Source organism: Salmo salar, chromosome 17 (genome assembly GCF_965601325.2).
Source record: "Salmo salar chromosome 17, fSalSal1, whole genome shotgun sequence".
Lineage (NCBI taxonomy): Eukaryota > Metazoa > Chordata > Actinopteri > Salmoniformes > Salmonidae > Salmo > Salmo salar.
In genome coordinates this window covers 84,642,707-84,664,118 of record NC_138307.1, presented here as the reverse complement: position 1 = coordinate 84,664,118, position 21,412 = coordinate 84,642,707, and the positions used below count along the sequence as shown (strand labels likewise).

Here is a 21,412-nt window from a genome sequence, read left to right as displayed (position 1 = left end):
AGATATTTATTATAAGGGCCCTGGTGAAACATAGTGCACTATGTAAGGAATAGGGTGCCATCTGGGACTCCAGGACCCAGACCCAGACCGTGGCCTCCAGCAGCTAGCCTCATCAGGGGTAAATTGGTCCAGGGATGGTCTGGTCTGGCTGGCTGATGAGGCTGGAGAGGAGAGGGACGACAGGCCCATCGATTAGCTGTCTGTCTGTCCCCCAGGGCTGATCTGTGGCTAACAGCCTGCTGGATGGAGGGAGGCTGAGAATCATATTTTCTACCCCCTAGAGCTAACCTCTATCCCTCTCTTCCTCCCTGCCTTCCTCTGTCCATCCCTCCTTCCCTTCGCCCCCTTGAATAACCCCGACCCCGACCCCCAGCCCAGAGACCACAGCAGCATCTCACAGTCCCACTTAAAGAATTACGGATGGTGTCTGGGGAGAGGGGAATTACTGTGGTGTCTGGAGAGAGGGGAATCACTGTGGTGTCTGGGGAGAGGGGAATCACTGTGGTGTCTGGGGAGAGGGGAATCACTGTGGTGTCTGGGGAGAGGGGAATCACTGTGGTGTCTGGGGAGAGGGAAATCACTGTGGTGTCTGGGGAGAGGGGAATCACTGTGGTGTCTGGGGAGAGAGGAATCACTGTGGTGTCTGGGGAGAGGGGAATCACTGTGGTGTCTGGGGAGAGAGGAATCACTGTGGTGTCTGGGGAGAGGGGAATCACTGTGGTGTCTGGGGAGAGAGGAATCACTGTGGTGTCTGGGGAGAGGGGAATCACTGTGGTGTCTGGGGAGAGGGGAATCACTGTGGTGTCTGGGGAGAGGGGAATCACTGTGGTGTCTGGGGAGAAGGGAATCACTGTGGTGTCTGGGGAGAGGGGAATCACTGTGGTGTCTGGGGAGAGGGGAATCACTGTGGTGTCTGGGGAGAGGGGAATTACTGTGGTGGCTGGGGAGAGGGGAATCTCTGTGGTGTCTGGGGAGAGGGGAATCACTGTGGTGTCTGGGGTCAGTTTAATCACAGTAAGGGCCCTGTCTGGGAGAGAGGGAAGCACTGGGGCGATCCTGTGGTGTCTGGGGGCGAGAGGGGAATCTCAGCTGTAGGTAGTCTGACCAGAGGAATCACTGTGGCAGTCTGGAGCATGGAAGTCACTGTCGAGACCAGAGGAAGGCCAGAGCGGGCAGTCAGCTGACAGTAGTCTGGGCAGAGGAAGGCAGACAGGGCTGTCTCGAGCATGTACAGTACAGTCTGACCCAGAGGAAGGCCAGACTGGGCCAGTCTCAGCATGTACAGTACAGCCAGACCCAGAGGAAGGCCAGACAGGGCCAGTCTCAGCATGTACAGTACAGTCAGACCCAGAGGAAGGCCAGACAGGGCCAGTCTCAGCATGTACAGTACAGTCAGACCCAGAGGAAGGCCAGACAGGGCCAGTCTCAGCATGTACAGTACAGTCAGACCCAGAGGAAGGCCAGACAGGGCCAGTCTCAGCATGTACAGTACAGCCAGACCCAGAGGAAGGCCAGACAGGGCCAGTCTCAGCATGTACAGTACAGTCAGACCCAGAGGAAGGCCAGACAGGGCCAGTCTCAGCATGTACAGTACAGTCAGACCCAGAGGAAGGCCAGACAGGGCCAGTCTCAGCATGTACAGTACAGTCAGACCCAGAGGAAGGCCAGACAGGGCCAGTCTCAGCATGTACAGTACAGTCAGACCCAGAGGAAGGCCAGACAGGGCCAGTCTCAGCATGTACAGTACAGTCAGACCCAGAGGAAGGCCCGACAGGGCCAGTCTCAGCATGTACAGTACAGTCAGACCCAGAGGAAGGCCAGACAGGGCCAGTCTCAGCATGTACAGTACAGTCAGACCCAGAGGAAGGCCCTACAGGGCCAGTCTCAGCATGTACAGTACAGTCAGACCCAGAGGAAGGCCAGACAGGGCCAGTCTCAGCATGTACAGTACAGTCAGACCCAGAGGAAGGCCAGACAGGGCCAGTCTCAGCATGTACAGTACAGTCAGACCCAGAGGAAGGCCAGACAGGGCCAGTCTCAGCATGTACAGTACAGTCAGACCCAGAGGAAGGCCAGACAGGGCCAGTCTCAGCATGTACAGTACAGTCAGACCCAGAGGAAGGCCAGACAGGGCCAGTCTCAGCATGTACAGTACAGTCAGACCCAGAGGAAGGCCAGACAGGGCCAGTCTCAGCATGTACAGTACAGTCAGACCCAGAGGAAGGCCCTACAGGGCCAGTCTCAGCATGTACAGTACAGTCAGACCCAGAGGAAGGCCAGACAGGGCCAGTCTCAGCATGTACAGTACAGTCAGACCCAGAGGAAGGCCAGACAGGGCCAGTCTCAGCATGTACAGTACAGTCAGACCCAGAGGAAGGCCAGACAGGGCCAGTCTCAGCATGTACAGTACAGTCAGACCCAGAGGAAGGCCAGACAGGGCCAGTCTCAGCATGTACAGTACAGTCAGACCCAGAGGAAGGCCAGACAGGGCCAGTCTCAGCATGTACAGTACAGTCAGACCCAGAGGAAGGCCAGACAGGGCCAGTCTCAGCATGTACAGTACAGTCAGACCCAGAGGAAGGCCAGACAGGGCCAGTCTCAGCATGTACAGTACAGTCAGACCCAGAGGAAGGCCAGACAGGGCCAGTCTCAGCATGTACAGTACAGTCAGACCCAGAGGAAGGCCCTACAGGGCCAGTCTCAGCATGTACAGTACAGTCAGACCCAGAGGAAGGCCCTACAGGGCCAGTCTCAGCATGTACAGTACAGTCAGACCCAGAGGAAGGCCAGACAGGGCCAGTCTCAGCATGTACAGTACAGTCAGACCCAGAGGAAGGCCCTACAGGGCCAGTCTCAGCATGTACAGTACAGTCAGACCCAGAGGAAGGCCAGACAGGGCCAGTCTCAGCATGTACAGTACAGTCAGACCCAGAGGAAGGCCAGACAGGGCCAGTCTCAGCATGTACAGTACAGTCAGACCCAGAGGAAGGCCCTACAGGGCCAGTCTCAGCATGTACAGTACAGTCAGACCCAGAGGAAGGCCCTACAGGGCCAGTCTCAGCATGTACAGTACAGTCAGACCCAGAGGAAGGCCAGACAGGGCCAGTCTCAGCATGTACAGTACAGTCAGACCCAGAGGAAGGCCAGACAGGGCCAGTCTCAGCATGTACAGTACAGTCAGACCCAGAGGAAGGCCCTACAGGGCCAGTCTCAGCATGTACAGTACAGTCAGACCCAGAGGAAGGCCAGACAGGGCCAGTCTCAGCATGTACAGTACAGTCAGACCCAGAGGAAGGCCCTACAGGGCCAGTCTCAGCATGTACAGTACAGTCAGACCCAGAGGAAGGCCCTACAGGGCCAGTCTCAGCATGTACAGTACAGTCAGACCCAGAGGAAGGCCAGACAGGGCCAGTCTCAGCATGTACAGTACAGTCAGACCCAGAGGAAGGCCAGACAGGGCCAGTCTCAGCATGTACAGTACAGTCAGACCCAGAGGAAGGCCAGACAGGGCCAGTCTCAGCATGTACAGTACAGTCAGACCCAGAGGAAGGCCAGACAGGGCCAGTCTCAGCATGTACAGTACAGTCAGACCCAGAGGAAGGCCAGACAGGGCCAGTCTCAGCATGTACAGTACAGTCAGACCCAGAGGAAGGCCAGACAGGGCCAGTCTCAGCATGTACAGTACAGTCAGACCCAGAGGAAGGCCAGACAGGGCCAGTCTCAGCATGTACAGTACAGTCAGACCCAGAGGAAGGCCAGACAGGGCCAGTCTCAGCATGTACAGTACAGTCAGACCCAGAGGAAGGCCAGACAGGGCCAGTCTCAGCATGTACAGTACAGTCAGACCCAGAGGAAGGCCAGACAGGGCCAGTCTCAGCATGTACAGTACAGTCAGACCCAGAGGAAGGCCAGACAGGGCCAGTCTCAGCATGTACAGTACAGTCAGACCCAGAGGAAGGCCAGACAGGGCCAGTCTCAGCATGTACAGTACAGTCAGACCCAGAGGAAGGCCAGACAGGGCCAGTCTCAGCATGTACAGTACAGTCAGACCCAGAGGAAGGCCAGACAGGGCCAGTCTCAGCATGTACAGTACAGTCAGACCCAGAGGAAGGCCCTACAGGGCCAGTCTCAGCATGTACAGTACAGTCAGACCCAGAGGAAGGCCCTACAGGGCCAGTCTCAGCATGTACAGTACAGTCAGACCCAGAGGAAGGCCAGACAGGGCCAGTCTCAGCATGTACAGTACAGTCAGACCCAGAGGAAGGCCCTACAGGGCCAGTCTCAGCATGTACAGTACAGTCAGACCCAGAGGAAGGCCAGACAGGGCCAGTCTCAGCATGTACAGTACAGTCAGACCCAGAGGAAGGCCAGACAGGGCCAGTCTCAGCATGTACAGTACAGTCAGACCCAGAGGAAGGCCCTACAGGGCCAGTCTCAGCATGTACAGTACAGTCAGACCCAGAGGAAGGCCCTACAGGGCCAGTCTCAGCATGTACAGTACAGTCAGACCCAGAGGAAGGCCAGACAGGGCCAGTCTCAGCATGTACAGTACAGTCAGACCCAGAGGAAGGCCAGACAGGGCCAGTCTCAGCATGTACAGTACAGTCAGACCCAGAGGAAGGCCCTACAGGGCCAGTCTCAGCATGTACAGTACAGTCAGACCCAGAGGAAGGCCAGACAGGGCCAGTCTCAGCATGTACAGTACAGTCAGACCCAGAGGAAGGCCCTACAGGGCCAGTCTCAGCATGTACAGTACAGTCAGACCCAGAGGAAGGCCCTACAGGGCCAGTCTCAGCATGTACAGTACAGTCAGACCCAGAGGAAGGCCAGACAGGGCCAGTCTCAGCATGTACAGTACAGTCAGACCCAGAGGAAGGCCAGACAGGGCCAGTCTCAGCATGTACAGTACAGTCAGACCCAGAGGAAGGCCAGACAGGGCCAGTCTCAGCATGTACAGTACAGTCAGACCCAGAGGAAGGCCAGACAGGGCCAGTCTCAGCATGTACAGTACAGTCAGACCCAGAGGAAGGCCAGACAGGGCCAGTCTCAGCATGTACAGTACAGTCAGACCCAGAGGAAGGCCAGACAGGGCCAGTCTCAGCATGTACAGTACAGTCAGACCCAGAGGAAGGCCAGACAGGGCCAGTCTCAGCATGTACAGTACAGTCAGACCCAGAGGAAGGCCAGACAGGGCCAGTCTCAGCATGTACAGTACAGTCAGACCCAGAGGAAGGCCAGACAGGGCCAGTCTCAGCATGTACAGTACAGTCAGACCCAGAGGAAGGCCCTACAGGGCCAGTCTCAGCATGTACAGTACAGTCAGACCCAGAGGAAGGCCAGACAGGGCCAGTCTCAGCATGTACAGTACAGTCAGACCCAGAGGAAGGCCAGACAGGGCCAGTCTCAGCATGTACAGTACAGTCAGACCCAGAGGAAGGCCCTACAGGGCCAGTCTCAGCATGTACAGTACAGTCAGACCCAGAGGAAGGCCAGACAGGGCCAGTCTCAGCATGTACAGTACAGTCAGACCCAGAGGAAGGCCAGACAGGGCCAGTCTCAGCATGTACAGTACAGTCAGACCCAGAGGAAGGCCAGACAGGGCCAGTCTCAGCATGTACAGTACAGTCAGACCCAGAGGAAGGCCAGACAGGGCCAGTCTCAGCATGTACAGTACAGTCAGACCCAGAGGAAGGCCAGACAGGGCCAGTCTGGACATGTACAGTACAGTCAGACCCAGAGGAAGGCCAGACAGGGCCAGTCTCAGCATGTACAGTACAGTCAGACCCAGAGGAAGGCCAGACAGGGCCAGTCTCAGCATGTACAGTACAGTCAGACCCAGAGGAAGGCCCTACAGGGCCAGTCTCAGCATGTACAGTACAGTCAGACCCAGAGGAAGGCCCTACAGGGCCAGTCTCAGCATGTACAGTACAGTCAGACCCAGAGGAAGGCCAGACAGGGCCAGTCTCAGCATGTACAGTACAGTCAGACCCAGAGGAAGGCCAGACAGGGCCAGTCTCAGCATGTACAGTACAGTCAGACCCAGAGGAAGGCCAGACAGGGCCAGTCTCAGCATGTACAGTACAGTCAGACCCAGAGGAAGGCCAGACAGGGCCAGTCTCAGCATGTACAGTACAGTCAGACCCAGAGGAAGGCCCTACAGGGCCAGTCTCAGCATGTACAGTACAGTCAGACCCAGAGGAAGGCCCTACAGGGCCAGTCTCAGCATGTACAGTACAGTCAGACCCAGAGGAAGGCCAGACAGGGCCAGTCTCAGCATGTACAGTACAGTCAGACCCAGAGGAAGGCCAGACAGGGCCAGTCTCAGCATGTACAGTACAGTCAGACCCAGAGGAAGGCCAGACAGGGCCAGTCTCAGCATGTACAGTACAGTCAGACCCAGAGGAAGGCCAGACAGGGCCAGTCTCAGCATGTACAGTACAGTCAGACCCAGAGGAAGGCCAGACAGGGCCAGTCTCAGCATGTACAGTACAGTCAGACCCAGAGGAAGGCCAGACAGGGCCAGTCTCAGCATGTACAGTACAGTCAGACCCAGAGGAAGGCCAGACAGGGCCAGTCTCAGCATGTACAGTACAGTCAGACCCAGAGGAAGGCCCTACAGGGCCAGTCTCAGCATGTACAGTACAGTCAGACCCAGAGGAAGGCCCTACAGGGCCAGTCTCAGCATGTACAGTACAGTCAGACCCAGAGGAAGGCCCTACAGGGCCAGTCTCAGCATGTACAGTACAGTCAGACCCAGAGGAAGGCTCTACAGGGCCAGTCTCAGCATTTGTATCTGGAGCCACTGTGTTACATGCTGCTACTCTACAGTCATTGGTCTGGTCGTCGTAGGACAGACAGGACTCGGTTGACTCTGTGTTACATGCTGCTGCTCTACAGTCATTGGTCTGGTCGTCTCTGTGTGGATAATGGGGGTTGATTACTGGGACTTCGTCCTAAAGGAATTACACAGGACAACCTCAATCACCTTGATTTATTAATACATCTGTCTTCATCCAGGTTAGTCTGTCTTCATCCAGGTTAGTCTGTATTCATCCAGGTTAGTCTGTATTCATCCATGTTAGTCTGTATTCATCCAGGTTAGTCTGTATAGTCTGTATTCATCCAGGTTAGTCTGTATTCGTCCAGGTTAGTCTGTATAGTCTGTATTCATCCAGGTTAGTCTGTATTCATCCAGGTTAGTCTGTATTCGTCCAGGTTAGTCTGTATTCATCCAGGTTAGTCTGTATAGTCTGTATTCATCCAGGTTAGTCTGTCTTCATCCAGGTTAGTCTGTCTTCATCCAGGTTAGTCTGTATTCGTCCAGGTTAGTCTGTATTCATCCAGGTTAGTCTGTATTCATCCAGGTTAGTCTGTATAGTCTGTATTCATCCAGGTTAGTCTGTATTCATCCAGGTTAGTCTGTATTCATCCAGGTTAGTCTGTATTCATCCAGGTTAGTCTGTATTCATCCAGGTTAGTCTGTATAGTCTGTATTCATCCAGGTTAGTCTGTATTCATCCAGGTTAGTCTGTATTCATCCAGGTTAGTCTGTATTCATCCAGGTTAGTCTGTTTTCATCCAGGTTAGTCTGTATTCATCCAGGTTAGTCTGTCTTCATCCAGGTTAGTCTGTATTCATCCAGGTTAGTCTGTATAGTCTGTATTCATCCAGGTTAGTCTGTATTCATCCAGGTTAGTCTGTATTCATCCAGGTTAATCTGTATAGTCTGTATTCATCCAGGTTAGTCTGTATTCATCCAGGTTAGTCTGTATTCATCCAGGTTAGTCTGTATTCATCCAGGTTAGTCTGTATAGTCTGTATTCATCCAGGTTAGTCTGTATTCATCCAGGTTAGTCTGTTTTCATCCAGGTTAGTCTGTATTCGTCCAGGTTAGTCTGTATAGTCTGTATTCATCCAGGTTAGTCTGTATTCATCCAGGTTAGTCTGTATTCATCCAGGTTAGTCTGTATTCATCCAGGTTAGTCTGTATAGTCTGTATTCGTCCAGGTTAGTCTGTATTCATCCAGGTTAGTCTGTATTCATCCAGGTTAGTCTGTATTCATCCAGGTTAGTCTGTATAGTCTGTATTCATCCAGTTTAGTCTGTATTCATCCAGGTTAGTCTGTATTCATCCAGGTTAGTCTGTATTCATCCAGGTTAGTCTGTATTCATCCAGGTTAGTCTGTATAGTCTGTATTCATCCAGGTTATTCTGTATTCATCCAGGTTAGTCTGTATTCATCCAGGTTAGTCTGTTTTCATCCAGGTTAGTCTGTATTCATCCAGGTTAGTCTGTCTTCATCCAGGTTAGTCTGTATTCATCCAGGTTAGTCTGTATAGTCTGTATTCATCCAGGTTAGTCTGTATTCATCCAGGTTAGTCTGTATAGTCTGTATTCATCCAGGTTAGTCTGTATTCGTCCAGGTTAGTCTGTATTCATCCAGGTTAGTCTGTATTCATCCAGGTTAGTCTGTATTCATCCAGGTTAGTCTGTATTCATCCAGGTTAGTCTGTATAGTCTGTATTCATCCAGGTTAGTCTGTATTCATCCAGGTTAGTCTGTATTCGTCCAGGTTAGTCTGTATAGTCTGTATTCATCCAGGTTAGTCTGTATTCATCCAGGTTAGTCTGTATTCATCCAGGTTAGTCTGTATAGTCTGTATTCGTCCAGGTTAGTCTGTATTCATCCAGGTTAGTCTGTATTCATCCAGGTTAGTCTGTATTCATCCAGGTTAGTCTGTATAGTCTGTATTCATCCAGGTTAGTCTGTATTCATCCAGGTTAGTCTGTATTCATCCAGGTTAGTCTGTATTCATCCAGGTTAGTCTGTATTCATCCAGGTTAGTCTGTATTCATCCAGGTTAGTCTGTATAGTCTGTATTCATCCAGGTTAGTCTGTATTCATCCAGGTTAGTCTGTATTCATCCAGGTTAGTCTGTATTCATCCAGGTTAGTGTGTCTTCATCCAGGTTAGTCTGTATAGTCTGTATTCATCCAGGTTAGTCTCTATTCATCCAGGTTAGTCTGTATTCATCCAGGTTAGTCTGTATTCATCCAGGTTAGTCTGTATTCATCCAGGTTAGTCTGTATAGTCTGTATTCATCCAGGTTAGTCTGTATTCATCCAGGTTAGTCTGTATTCATCCAGGTTAGTCTGTATTCATCCAGGTTAGTCTGTATAGTCTGTATTCATCCAGGTTAGTCTGTATTCGTCCAGGTTAGTCTGTATTCATCCAGGTTAGTCTGTATTCATCCAGGTTAGTCTGTATTCATCCAGGTTAGTCTGTATTCATCCAGGTTAGTCTGTATAGTCTGTATTCATCCAGGTTAGTCTGTATTCATCCAGGTTAGTCTGTATTCGTCCAGGTTAGTCTGTATAGTCTGTATTCATCCAGGTTAGTCTGTATTCATCCAGGTTAGTCTGTATTCATCCAGGTTAGTCTGTATAGTCTGTATTCGTCCAGGTTAGTCTGTATTCATCCAGGTTAGTCTGTATTCATCCAGGTTAGTCTGTATTCATCCAGGTTAGTCTGTATAGTCTGTATTCATCCAGGTTAGTCTGTATTCATCCAGGTTAGTCTGTATTCATCCAGGTTAGTCTGTATTCATCCAGGTTAGTCTGTATTCATCCAGGTTAGTCTGTATAGTCTGTATTCATCCAGGTTAGTCTGTATTCGTCCAGGTTAGTCTGTATTCATCCAGGTTAGTCTGTATTCGTCCAGGTTAGTCTGTATTCGTCCAGGTTAGTCTGTATTCATCCAGGTTAGTCTGTATAGTCTGTATTCATCCAGGTTAGTCTGTATTCATCCAGGTTAGTCTGTATTCATCCAGGTTAGTCTGTATTCATCCAGGTTAGTGTGTCTTCATCCAGGTTAGTCTGTATAGTCTGTATTCATCCAGGTTAGTCTCTATTCATCCAGGTTAGTCTGTATTCATCCAGGTTAGTCTGTATTCATCCAGGTTAGTCTGTATTCATCCAGGTTAGTCTGTATAGTCTGTATTCATCCAGGTTAGTCTGTATTCATCCAGGTTAGTCTGTATTCATCCAGGTTAGTCTGTATTCATCCAGGTTAGTCTGTATAGTCTGTATTCATCCAGGTTAGTTTGTATTCATCCAGGTTAGTCTGTATTCATCCAGGTTAGTCTGTATTCATCCAGTTTAGTCTCATTTTTATTTTTTTAATTTTAATTTAAGCTTTATTTCATTTGACATGAAATCTCTTTTGCCAGAACATTATAGTGATTAGAATATTAACAGATGAATATTGAGTGCTGTAAAATAAGACATTTTATCCATGTGCTATAGCTGAGAAGTCTATTTAAAACCCCTGTCAAACCCTGAGTTTGTTTCTGATCGCCCAGCAGCATTTAACCTGGGTGGGAAACATGATTTACATCTTGCTGTTACAATGAATCCCTGGTGTTGTTTAACCAATAACCTCACTGTAACGGTAATTAGACTGGCCTTGGGTCTCAAATGGTACCCTATTCTCTACGTAGTGCACTACTTCTGACCAGGGCCCATAGGGGAATAGGTGGGCGTTGAGGAAGCAGCCTTGGTACAGCTAACAGAGATCATTTCATTTGTTTGACAAGCTCCCTCCTTCCCTCCCTGTTCCGTCATTTGAGAGGAAAGTGAGAACTCTAGTTAACATTGAGCCTCTGGGGCAAATAGCTGGCGACCAATATATCTGTGAGCGTGCAGCCTGTGAAAACTGTGGAAGCCATTCTTCTGCCTCCTCCTCTTCATCTCCTTCTTGCCCTCCTCTCCACCTCTACCCTCTCCTCTCCTTCTCCTTCTCCTCCTCCACCTCCACCCTCTCCTCTCCTTCTCCTTCTCCTTCTCCTCCTCCACCTCCACCCTCTCCTCTCCTTCTCCTTCTCCTTCTCCTTCTCCTCCTCCACCTCTACCCTCTCCTCTCATTCTCCTTCTCCTTCTCCTCCTCCACCTCCACCCTCTCCTCTCCTTCTCCTTCTCCTTCTCCTTCTCCTCCTCCACCTCTCCTCTCCTTCTCCTTCTCCTCATCCACCCCCCTCCTCTCCTCTCCTCTCCACCTCTCCATCCTCCTCCTCCTCTCCTCCTCTCCTCCTGGCTGGTGGTGCACTACATAGGGTTATTTATTGGACGCAGCTCTGTTGGGGCATAGTGCAATATCCTCATCATATGCTGTTGAATTTTCACCCAGCAGAAATCATTTGTCTGTGCGACATAAGTGTGGGGGGGGGCAAGGGGCAAGAGCTGTGAATGGAGAGAGAGGGGGAGGGGGGGAGAGAGAAAAAGGGGGAGCGAAAGAGAGAGAGAGAAAGAGATAGAGAACGTGAGGGAGTAAATAAAGAGAGGGCTATAAATAAAGGAGAGGAATCCTATTAGCGGAAGAAAACAGGATGGAGAGACAGAGGGAGGGAGAGAATGAACGAGGGGCCACAGTGTCAGAGGAGACGGAAAACTAATGTATTCTGGGAAAATAATGTGTCATTTTAAAGCAGACGTTTTGTATTGGCCGGGCTGACACCATGAGGCTGAGCACACCTCTGCCTGGTGTTAATCGCCATGTCAACAAGCAGGAAGGATGGAGATTACCTGTGTAATGGATGGGTGCCCAGCCTGCAAGGCTGCATCTGAGATTGGCTTCTTCTCTAATACAACAAATTAAAGTTTAAGCAAAGTTCCACATAGGCTCAACAAAGGAACAATGTGCCTCACAAAGTAAGTAAAGTTCCACAACATAAAGACGTAGCCTCCTTATGTCATCTGAATAAAACCTGAGTAAATCCCAAAACACATATTGGCTTAAAAATATTTGAGACTTCTTAATGAGTAGCAATGTTTAACAAACGGTTCTGTCCTCCCTTTCTACTCCTAGAAAAGTAAAGAATACCAGTCCTAAAGCCCTACAGAGATTCAGGTGTTCTGCCTCCTCTTGTCCACTCCACCGTCACTCCCCCACACCACTGCAGCTCCTAGAGAGAGAGAGAGAGAGAGAGAGAGAGAGAGAGAGAGAGAGGCAGCCTCAGCTCAGTTAAACAGCCCCAGCCGTGCTCAGTGTTGGACAGCTAGCTAGGGAGAAGTCAAACAGAGACTCAGCCTCCTCTCTCCTCCTCTCCTCTCCCAGTAACCAGAGGCACTGTCCACTCCCAGTAAACACAGGCACTGCCCCCCCCCAGTCCCAGTAAACACAGGTGCTCTACGCTCTGACTTTGTCCAACTCTCACAGCTAGGGAGATAAAAGGCCCTCAGGACTGAAGCACTTCCCTCTCTCTCTCCCTCTCTCTAATCTCCACTCTGCCCATGTGGGAAAGGTCAAGCGGCCCCCTGGCTAAAAGAGAGGTGGAGGATGGAGAGGGGAATGGAGGAGAGGAGGAGGGAGGTAGTTAGGTCTTTAGGGTTGTTGTAACAGCTGCAGGTGGAAACAGAGAGGCCCCAGACAGACAGTGATCTCAACAGGATAAACAGTCTTTAGACCAGAGCACCATTGGACTGGAGGCTGTGTCCCAAATGGCACCCTGTTCCCCTGTATAGTACACTTCTTTTGACCAGAGACCTGTTGCCCCTGTAGTGCACTATGTAGGGAATAGGGTGGCATTTAGGACACAGGGTTTAGTCTTTCTAGAGAGTGAGATAGCTCCTCATCAACAGTAGTCTGACTTGAGTCCCAAATGGCACCCTATGTAGTGCACAACTTTTGACCAGGTCCCATAGGTCCCCATAGGGCTCTGGTCACAAGTAGTGCACTACATAGTGAATATCACGCCTCCTTTTATAAAGCTACGGTAGTGATAGGGCCGTCTAGGGGCTGGGGATTGGTCCTTTTATAAAGCTACGGTAGTGATAGGGCCGTCTAGGGGCTGGGGATTGGTCCTTTTATAAAGCTACGGTAGCGATAGGGCCGTCTAGGGGCTGGGGATTGGTCCTTTTATAAAGCTACGGTAGTGATAGGGCCGTCTAGGGGCTGGGGATTGGTCCTTTTATAAAGCTACGGTAGCGATAGGGCCGTCTAGGGGCTGGGGATTGGTCCTTTTATAAAGCTACGGTAGCGATAGGGCCGTCTAGGGGCTGGGGATTGGTCCTTTTATAAAGCTACGGTAGTGATAGGGCCGTCTAGGGGCTGGGGATTGGTCCTTTTATAAAGCTACGGTAGCGATAGGGCCGTCTAGGGGCTGGGGATTGGTCCTTTTATAAAGCTACTGTAGCGATAGGGCCGTCTAGGGGCTGGGGATTGGTCCTTTTATAAAGCTACTGTAGTGATAGGGCCGTCTAGGGGCTGGGGATTGGTCCTTTTATAAAGCTACTGTAGTGATAGGGCCGTCTAGGGGCTGGGGATTGGTCCTTTTATAAAGCTACGGTAGCGATAGGGCCGTCTAGGGGCTGGGGATTGGTCCTTTTATAAAGCTACGGTAGCGATAGGGCCGTCTAGGGGCTGGGGATTGGTCCTTTTATAAAGCTACGGTAGCGATAGGGCCGTCTAGGGGCTGGGGATTGGTCCTTTTATAAAGCTACGGTAGCGATAGGGCCGTCTAGGGGCTGGGGATTGGTCCTTTTATAAAGCTACGGTAGCGATAGGGCCGTCTAGGGGCTGGGGATTGGTCCTTTTATAAAGCTACGGTAGCGATAGGTCCGTCTAGGGGCTGGGGATTGGTCCTTTTATAAAGCTACGGTAGCGATAGGGCCGTCTAGGGGCTGGGGATTGGTCCTTTTATAAAGCTACGGTAGTGATAGGGCCGTCTAGGGGCTGGGGATTGGTCCTTTTATAAAGCTACTGTAGTGATAGGGCCGTCTAGGGGCTGGGGATTGGTCCTTTTATAAAGCTACGGTAGTGATAGGGCCGTCTAGGGGCTGGGGATTGGTCCTTTTATAAAGCTACGGTAGTGATAGGGCCGTCTAGGGGCTGGGGATTGGTCCTTTTATAAAGCTACTGTAGTGATAGGGCCGTGTAGGGGCTGGGGATTGGTCTACAGCTCAGAGCTGCAAAATATGATGCTTATGTAAACTTATGTAAACCTGTCTCACTTTCTCTCCCTCGCTCCCTCGCTCTCTCTCTCTTTATCTCTCGTGTTTGCATCTCAATGTGAAAAAAAACAGTCTGCATGTTCTTCACAAAGTGGGCAACTGATGCTACTGAACCAGATGTCTGTGTATCAGGGGAGAAGCTCCAGGTGGTATCTGATGCTACTGAACCAGATGTCTGTGTATCAGGGGAGAAGCTCCAGGTGGTATCTGATGCTACTGAGACAGATGTCTGTGTATCAGGGGAGAAGCTCCAGGTGGTATCTGATGCTACTGAACCAGATGTCTGTGTATCAGGGGAGAAGCTCCAGGTGGTATCTGATGCTACTGAGACAGATGTCTGTGTATCAGGGGAGAAGCTCCAGATGGTATCTGATGCTACTGAACCAGATGTCTGTGTATCAGGGGAGAAGCTCCAGATGGTATCTGATGCTACTGAACCAGATGTCTGTGTATCAGGGGAGAAGCTCCAGATGGTATCTGATGCTACTGAACCAGATGTCTGTGTATCAGGGGAGAAGCTCCAGATGGTATCTGATGCTACTGAACCAGATGTCTGTGTATCAGGGGAGAAGCTCCAGATGGTATCTGATGCTACTGAACCAGATGTCTGTGTATCAGGGGAGAAGCTCCAGGTGGTATCTGATGCTACTGAACCAGATGTCTGTGTATCAGGGGAGAAGCTCCAGGTGGTATCTGATGCTACTGAACCAGATGTCTGTGTATCAGGGGAGAAGCTCCAGATGGTATCTGATGCTACTGAACCAGATGTCTGTGTATCAGGGGAGAAGCTCCAGATGGTATCTGATGCTACTGAACCAGATGTCTGTGTGTCAGGGGAGAAGCTCCAGATGGTATCTGATGCTACGGAGACAGATGTCTGTGTATCAGGGGAGAAGCTCCAGGTGGTATCTGATGCTACTGAACCAGATGTCTGTGTATCAGGGGAGAAGCTCCAGATGGTATCTGATGCTACTGAACCAGATGTCTGTGTATCAGGGGAGAAGCTCCAGATGGTATCTGATGCTACTGAGACAGATGTCTGTGTATCAGGGGAGAAGCTCCAGGTGGTATCTGATGCTACTGAACCAGATGTCTGTGTATCAGGGGAGAAGCTCCAGGTGGTATCTGATGCTACTGAACCAGATGTCTGTGTATCAGGGGAGAAGCTCCAGATGGTATCTGATGCTACTGAGACAGATGTCTGTGTATCAGGGGAGAAGTTCCAGGTGGTATCTGATGCTACTGAACCAGATGTCTGTGTATCAGAGGAGAAGCTCCAGATGGTATCTGATGCTACTGAACCAGATGTCTGTGTATCAGGGGAGAAGCTCCAGGTGGTATCTGACTCTACTGAACCAGATGTCTGTGTATCAGGGGAGAAGCTCCAGGTGGTATCTGATGCTACTGAACCAGATGTCTGTGTATCGGGGGAGAAGCTCCAGATGGTATCTGATGCTACTGAGACAGATATCTGTGTATCAGGGGAGAAGCTCCAGATGGTATCTGATGCTACTGAGACAGATATCTGTGTATCAGGGGAGAAGCTCCAGGTGGTATCTGATGCTACTGAACCAGATGTCTGTGTATCAGGGGAGAAGCTCCAGGTCAGCCATCATCACTGTTACATCCTCAGAAAGCATGAGCTCCTGAGTTGGGAAAATCTTGTGCAATACACCGACGCATGTCTTGTATTCCAGATCCTAAACGGCCTGGCTCCCCCTCCACTCAGTATTTCAGTTAAACAGAAAACCCAAACATATGGCAGCAGATCCACAAGGTCTGCCATGAGAGGTGACTGTATAGTTCCCATAAGGAAAAGCACCTTTAATCAATCTGCTTTCTCTGTGAGAGCTTCCCATGTCTGGAATACCCTCCCATCAGACACACAGAACTGCACCACCTATCACACCTTCACATAAAAAACATGAAGCTAAAGGTCAATCAGATTTGTGAACATAATCCCTAGCTGTGTATTGCCGCTTTCCATGTTGTCTGTTGTCTGTAACTTGTGAGGTGTGGAAACACTTTGTTGCTTTTATGGATTTTGTGTTGTTGCTTTTTGGGCTGTGTTGCTCTGTCTGTATGCTATGTCTTGCTTGTCCTATGTTGCTCTGTCTGTATGCTATGTCTTGCTTGTCCTATGTTGCTCTGCGTGTGCTTACTGCTCAATGATCATCTGTATTGTTATTGTAAATGTTTTTAATAACCTGCCCAGGGACTGCGGTTGAAAATTAGCCGGCTGGCTAAAACCGTCACTTTTACTGAAACGTTGATTAACGTCCACTGTCCCTGTAAAAAAATACAAGTAAACAACTCAAAAATGAAACTCAATAAACTCTCTCTTTTCTCTCCCTCCCTCTCTAGGTTTTGTGTGGGAGATAAGTTCTTCCTGAAGAACAATATGATCCTGTGTCAGACGGACTACGAGGAGGGGCTGATGAAGGAGGGGTACGCCCCGCAGGTTCGCTGACTCCAGATGAAGAGCGGGTGGGAGAGAGGGGGGGGGGGGTGATGTGATTGAGGAGAGCAGAGAGAGACTGAAGGAAGGAGGAGGAGATCCATCCAATAAGACTGAATGAAGGAGGATGAGAGACATCCAATCAGACTGAAGGAAGGAGGAGGAGATCCATCCAATCAGACTGAATGAAGGAGGAGGAGAGCCATCCAATCAGACTGAAGGAAGGAGGAGGAGAGACATCCAATCAGACTGAAGGAAGGAGGAGGAGATCCATCCAATCAGACTGAAGGAAGGAGGAGGAGAGCCATCCAATCAGACTGAAGGAAGGAGGAGGAGAGCCATCCAATCAGACTGAAGGAAGGAGGAGGAGAGCCATCCAATCAGACACCAAAAGCACTACTACTACTCTCTCTCTCTCTCTTCCTCTCCAAAGTCAGATCCCTAATGTGTATATAACCAACTAACAACCAACTTTCAACCTGGAAGGGACCCTTTCTCCGCTGTACAGAATAGCCATAGAGACTAAGGGTTGTCAGAGGAGGAGGCGAGGGAGTCCCCTACAAGGTCACAATGGACTACATGTACAAAAGTTGACTTTGTTTGTGTTCTGAAGGATGCTGCCTCTTCCCAGCAGCCAAACACTGGCTTTACAATGACACCCCAATCCACCTTCGCCCCCCCCCCCACCTAAAAAAGAGACATAAATACTTACACCTCCCCCTCCCCAATATCCATCCCTCCCTCCTATTCCTCTCTGGGGGACCACGGGAGAACCTAAACAATCAAGATCCCAGTGTCTGAAACCCATATGACTCAGTCTCCACTAGGGCCCAAGTGACTATCTGACCCGATCCGGGAAAGGCAGGGAAGAGAGAACTACAGAGATACAGCACGTCGCCATCAGATCTCAGGTTGAATAGGTGTCTTTCTTTTTAAATCGAACCGCAACAACTTCAATTCAACCACAATCCAACCATCGGATCACTTCAGCTCGGGAAAGCTCTCCATGTTGTTTTATAGACTCTCATTTGGACTCTCCTTGGAAGACTGACAATTCCGGACTGTGGTCCTATGGAGTGGCTTGTAATTAGTGCAGGGGGGGGGCTTGGATATTTTTTGCGGGAATTCTCACGTTTGTTAAGGCCTTGCCTGCCTTTTGGTTTGTGCTCTCACACTGGGTCTGGGTGGGGGAGGGGGTGGGGGGGTTCTAGGGGTATCGGGGGGGGGGGGTTACTTTTTGTAGACTGTATTTATTTCATTTATTTGATAAGCTTTCAGTGCTTTGAATATTGATCACCTGTGGTCCCAATTCATTAATGCAGAAATATCATTCTTCAACATGCTGATACTTGAATTCTTTCAATCACTAGTTTAATCACTGTTTTAACTCTCAGTCAGTTGTGGCTAGATGGGAGTAGCCTGGCGCTTTCTCTTCTGGTACGTAAGGCTGTACTGTCAGCTAGCGCAGATGCAAGTTGCCTTCAATGAAGACTTTGCCGGTCACATGGTCTGTGAGCGTTAGGTTAATTGTTACTCCGATGTGTTTCCTCAATGACACCCTATTTCATATATGGAGCCCTGGCCAAAAGTCACGCACTATATAGGGAACATATGGAGCCCTGGTCTAAAGTAGTGCACTATATAGGGAATATATGGAGCCCTGGCCAAAAGTCACGCACTATATAAGGAATAGGGCTCTGGTCTAAAGTAGTGCACTATATAGGGAATAGGGCTCTGGTCTAAAGTAGTGCACTATATAAGGAATAGGGCTCTGGTCTAAAGTAGTGCACTATATAAGGAATAGGGCTCTGGTCTAAAGTAGTGCACTACATAGGGAATAGGGCTCTGGTCTAAAGTAGTGCACTATATAGGGAATAGGGCTCTGGTCTAAAGTAGTGCACTATATAGGGAATAGGGCTCTGGTCTAAAGTAGTGCACTACATAGGGAATAGGGCTCTGGTCTAAAGTAGTGCACTATATAGGGAATAGGGCTCTGGTCTAAAGTAGTGCACTATATAGGGAATAGGGCTCTGGTCTAAAGTAGTGCACTATATAGGGAATAGGGCTCTGGTCTAAAGTAGTGCACTACATAGGGAATAGGGTGGCATTTAGGATGCAGCGCTGGCTATGAGGGACCGTGAACCTTCCTTCTTGGAAGGAAAGTACCACTTTGACCGAGCAGCTGAATTTAAGAGATCAACTATCAATTAAGGGCAGCCATGCTGAAGCATCATTTACAAGGCAACAGTTAACTAATAAACACAAAAAAACTCAATGGGAGTAAGAAACACACAAAAATGGATTGATTGATTTGTAAATCGTCGTTGTACAGAAACAGAAAGATTCCTTCCTGCTTGCTATTGTATAAGGGTATCTTGTGTCATCCTGCATGAGATGTCTATTTTCAGGAAGGACAACAACAACGCTTGTAAATAATGTATTGTAATAATTTTAAGCACAAATGTAATACAGTTTTATTGTGTTAACAATGTGTGCATTCAGTGTCTTCCTTTCTCTCTATAAACTGTCATATAGAGCTCTGGAGAGAAATGTCCCTTGGTTACTATGATTCTATGATCAGCTTCCCCTCCCCCAATCCTAACCTTTACATTTTTACATTTTAGCCATTTAGCAGACGCTCTTACCCAGAGCGACTTACAGTAGTGTATGCATACATTTCATTTCATTTCATGCATTTATTTTTTTTATTTTTTATTTTTTTGTACTGGCCCCCCCGTGGGAATCGAACCCACAACCCTGGCGTTGCACACACCATGCTGGCATTGCAAACACCATGCTCTACCAACTGAGGCACAGGGAAAGGGCTCTTTACCATCAGTGGGGAAAAGGCTAGACTGACCCAAGATCAGCGGCAATCCATAATATTGCCACATTTGGCGTAGTCGGCAGGATCAGGGACCGGATGAAGGAAATATATAATTTTATAGAAGTATATTGGTAAACAATATACACTATTGAGACAGTACTGGAATCAGAGGGGAGATGGATAAGTGGGAGAAACAGAGAGGAATGGTGGAGACAGGGATTGATGGGGGATGGGGGAAGAAGCTTACATGTGATTGATGTGGAGATTGGGGAAGAGTCTTTACATCACCATTTATAAGTGTCACACCCTGATCTGTTTCACCTGTCTTTGTGCTTGTCTCCACCCCCCTCCAGGTGTCGCCCATCTTCCCCATTATCCCCTGTGTATTTATTCTGGTTTTCTCCGTTTGTTTGTTGCCAGTTCATCTTGTCTTGTCAGGTCTTACCAGCGTTCTCTCCCGCCTTCCTGTTTCTCTAGTTCTATTTCCTAGTTTTCCCAGTTCTGACCATTCTGCCTGCCCTGACCCCGAGCCTGCCTGCCGTCCTGTACCTGCTTGACGTTGACCTGATTACAATCCTCTGCCTGCCCTGACCCCGAGCCTGCCTGACTCTGACGTGATTATGATCCTCTGCCTGCCCTGACCCCGAGCCTGCCTGACTCTGACCTAATCACGATCCTCTGCCTGCCCTGACCCCGAGCCTGCCTGACTCTGACCTAATCACGATCCTCTGCCTGCCCTGACCCCGAGCCTGCCTGACTCTGACCTAATCACAATCCTCTGCCTGCCCTGACCCCGAGCCTGCCTGACTCTGACCTAATCACGATCCTCTGCCTGCCCTGACCCCGAGCCTGCCTGACTCTGACCTTATCACGATCCTCTGCCTGCCCTGACCCCGAGCCTGCCTGACTCTGACCTGATTACGATCCTCTGCCTGCCGCCGACCTGCCCTTTGCCTGCCCCCTGTTTCTAATAAATAATCTGAGAACTGTACTATCCGCCTCCCGTTTCTGCATCTGGGTGTTACGATCGTTGTTGGAAGGATTGGACCAAGGTGCAGCGTGGTAGGTGTACATCTTTCTTTATTCAATGAACACCGAAACAAAACAAATACAAACGAAACGTAACGTTCAGTAGGGCTACACAGCACAGTACCAAAAACAAGATCCCACAAGCTAAAGGTGGGGAAAAAAAGGCTGCCTAAGTATGATCCCCAATCAGAGACAACGACAGCTGGCCAACAAAGAAATAGAAAACATAGATTGCCCACCCTAGTCACACCCTAACCTAACCAAATAGAGAATAAAAAGGATCTCTAAGGTCAGGGCGTGACACTGGGTCATACCCTGAGTCGTGATAATAAGGCTATTTTATACTTTACAGATCCATTTATAAGGCTATTTATACTTTACAGATCCATTTATAAGGATATTTTATACTTTACAGAACCATTTATAACAATATTTTATACTTTACAGATCCATTTATAAGGCTATTTATACTTTACAGATCCATTTATAAGGCTATTTTATACTTTACAGATCCATTTATAAGGCTATTTTATACTTTACAGATCCATTTATAAGGCTATTTTATACTTTACAGATCCATTTATAAGGTTATTTTATACTTTACAGAACCATTTATAAGGCTATTTTATACTTTACAGAACCATTTATAAGGACATTTTATACTTTATAAAGTAGAGGAGGTCTGTTTTCTACCCAAGGAAACTTCTTCATACTTTATATTCCATTTATAAGACCGTGGTGTTTACTGGGGCTGTTAAGGTCATGTGGCTCTAACTCAAGGGCACAGCTTTAGATGTTCACACACACACACACACACACACACACACACACACACACACACACACACACACACACACACACACACACACACACACACAGACAGACACAGACACAGACACACACACACACACACACACACACACACAGACACAGACACAGACACACACACACACACACACAAACTTTAGATGCAGATCAGCCAGGCAGCCACCATAACAGAACATCTCCCTCTCTGTCCATTACCCAAACCAACAGACCATGTTGTTGCTAGCTCTATGATATATGATTGCTATGCAGCTAGCTCTATGATAT

At 49.1% G+C, this 21,412-nt stretch overlaps 1 protein-coding gene across 5 annotated transcripts in view; it reads left to right on the top strand.

Annotated features, from left to right (window-relative positions):
- The window catches only part of LOC106609845 (LIM domain only protein 3), a 143,106-nt gene extending 125,934 nt beyond the window's left edge, over window positions 1–17,172 (top strand). For all 5 annotated transcript variants that reach the window (XM_082964294.1, XM_082964295.1, XM_045700172.2 and 2 more), the window contains one exon: window positions 16,371–17,172. In XM_082964294.1, the coding sequence (XP_082820420.1) occupies window positions 16,371–16,476 (106 nt within the window). In that variant the 3' untranslated portion in view covers window positions 16,477–17,172. The remainder of the gene's footprint in view (window positions 1–16,370) is intronic.
- The last annotated feature ends 4,240 nt before the right edge of the window (window positions 17,173–21,412 follow it).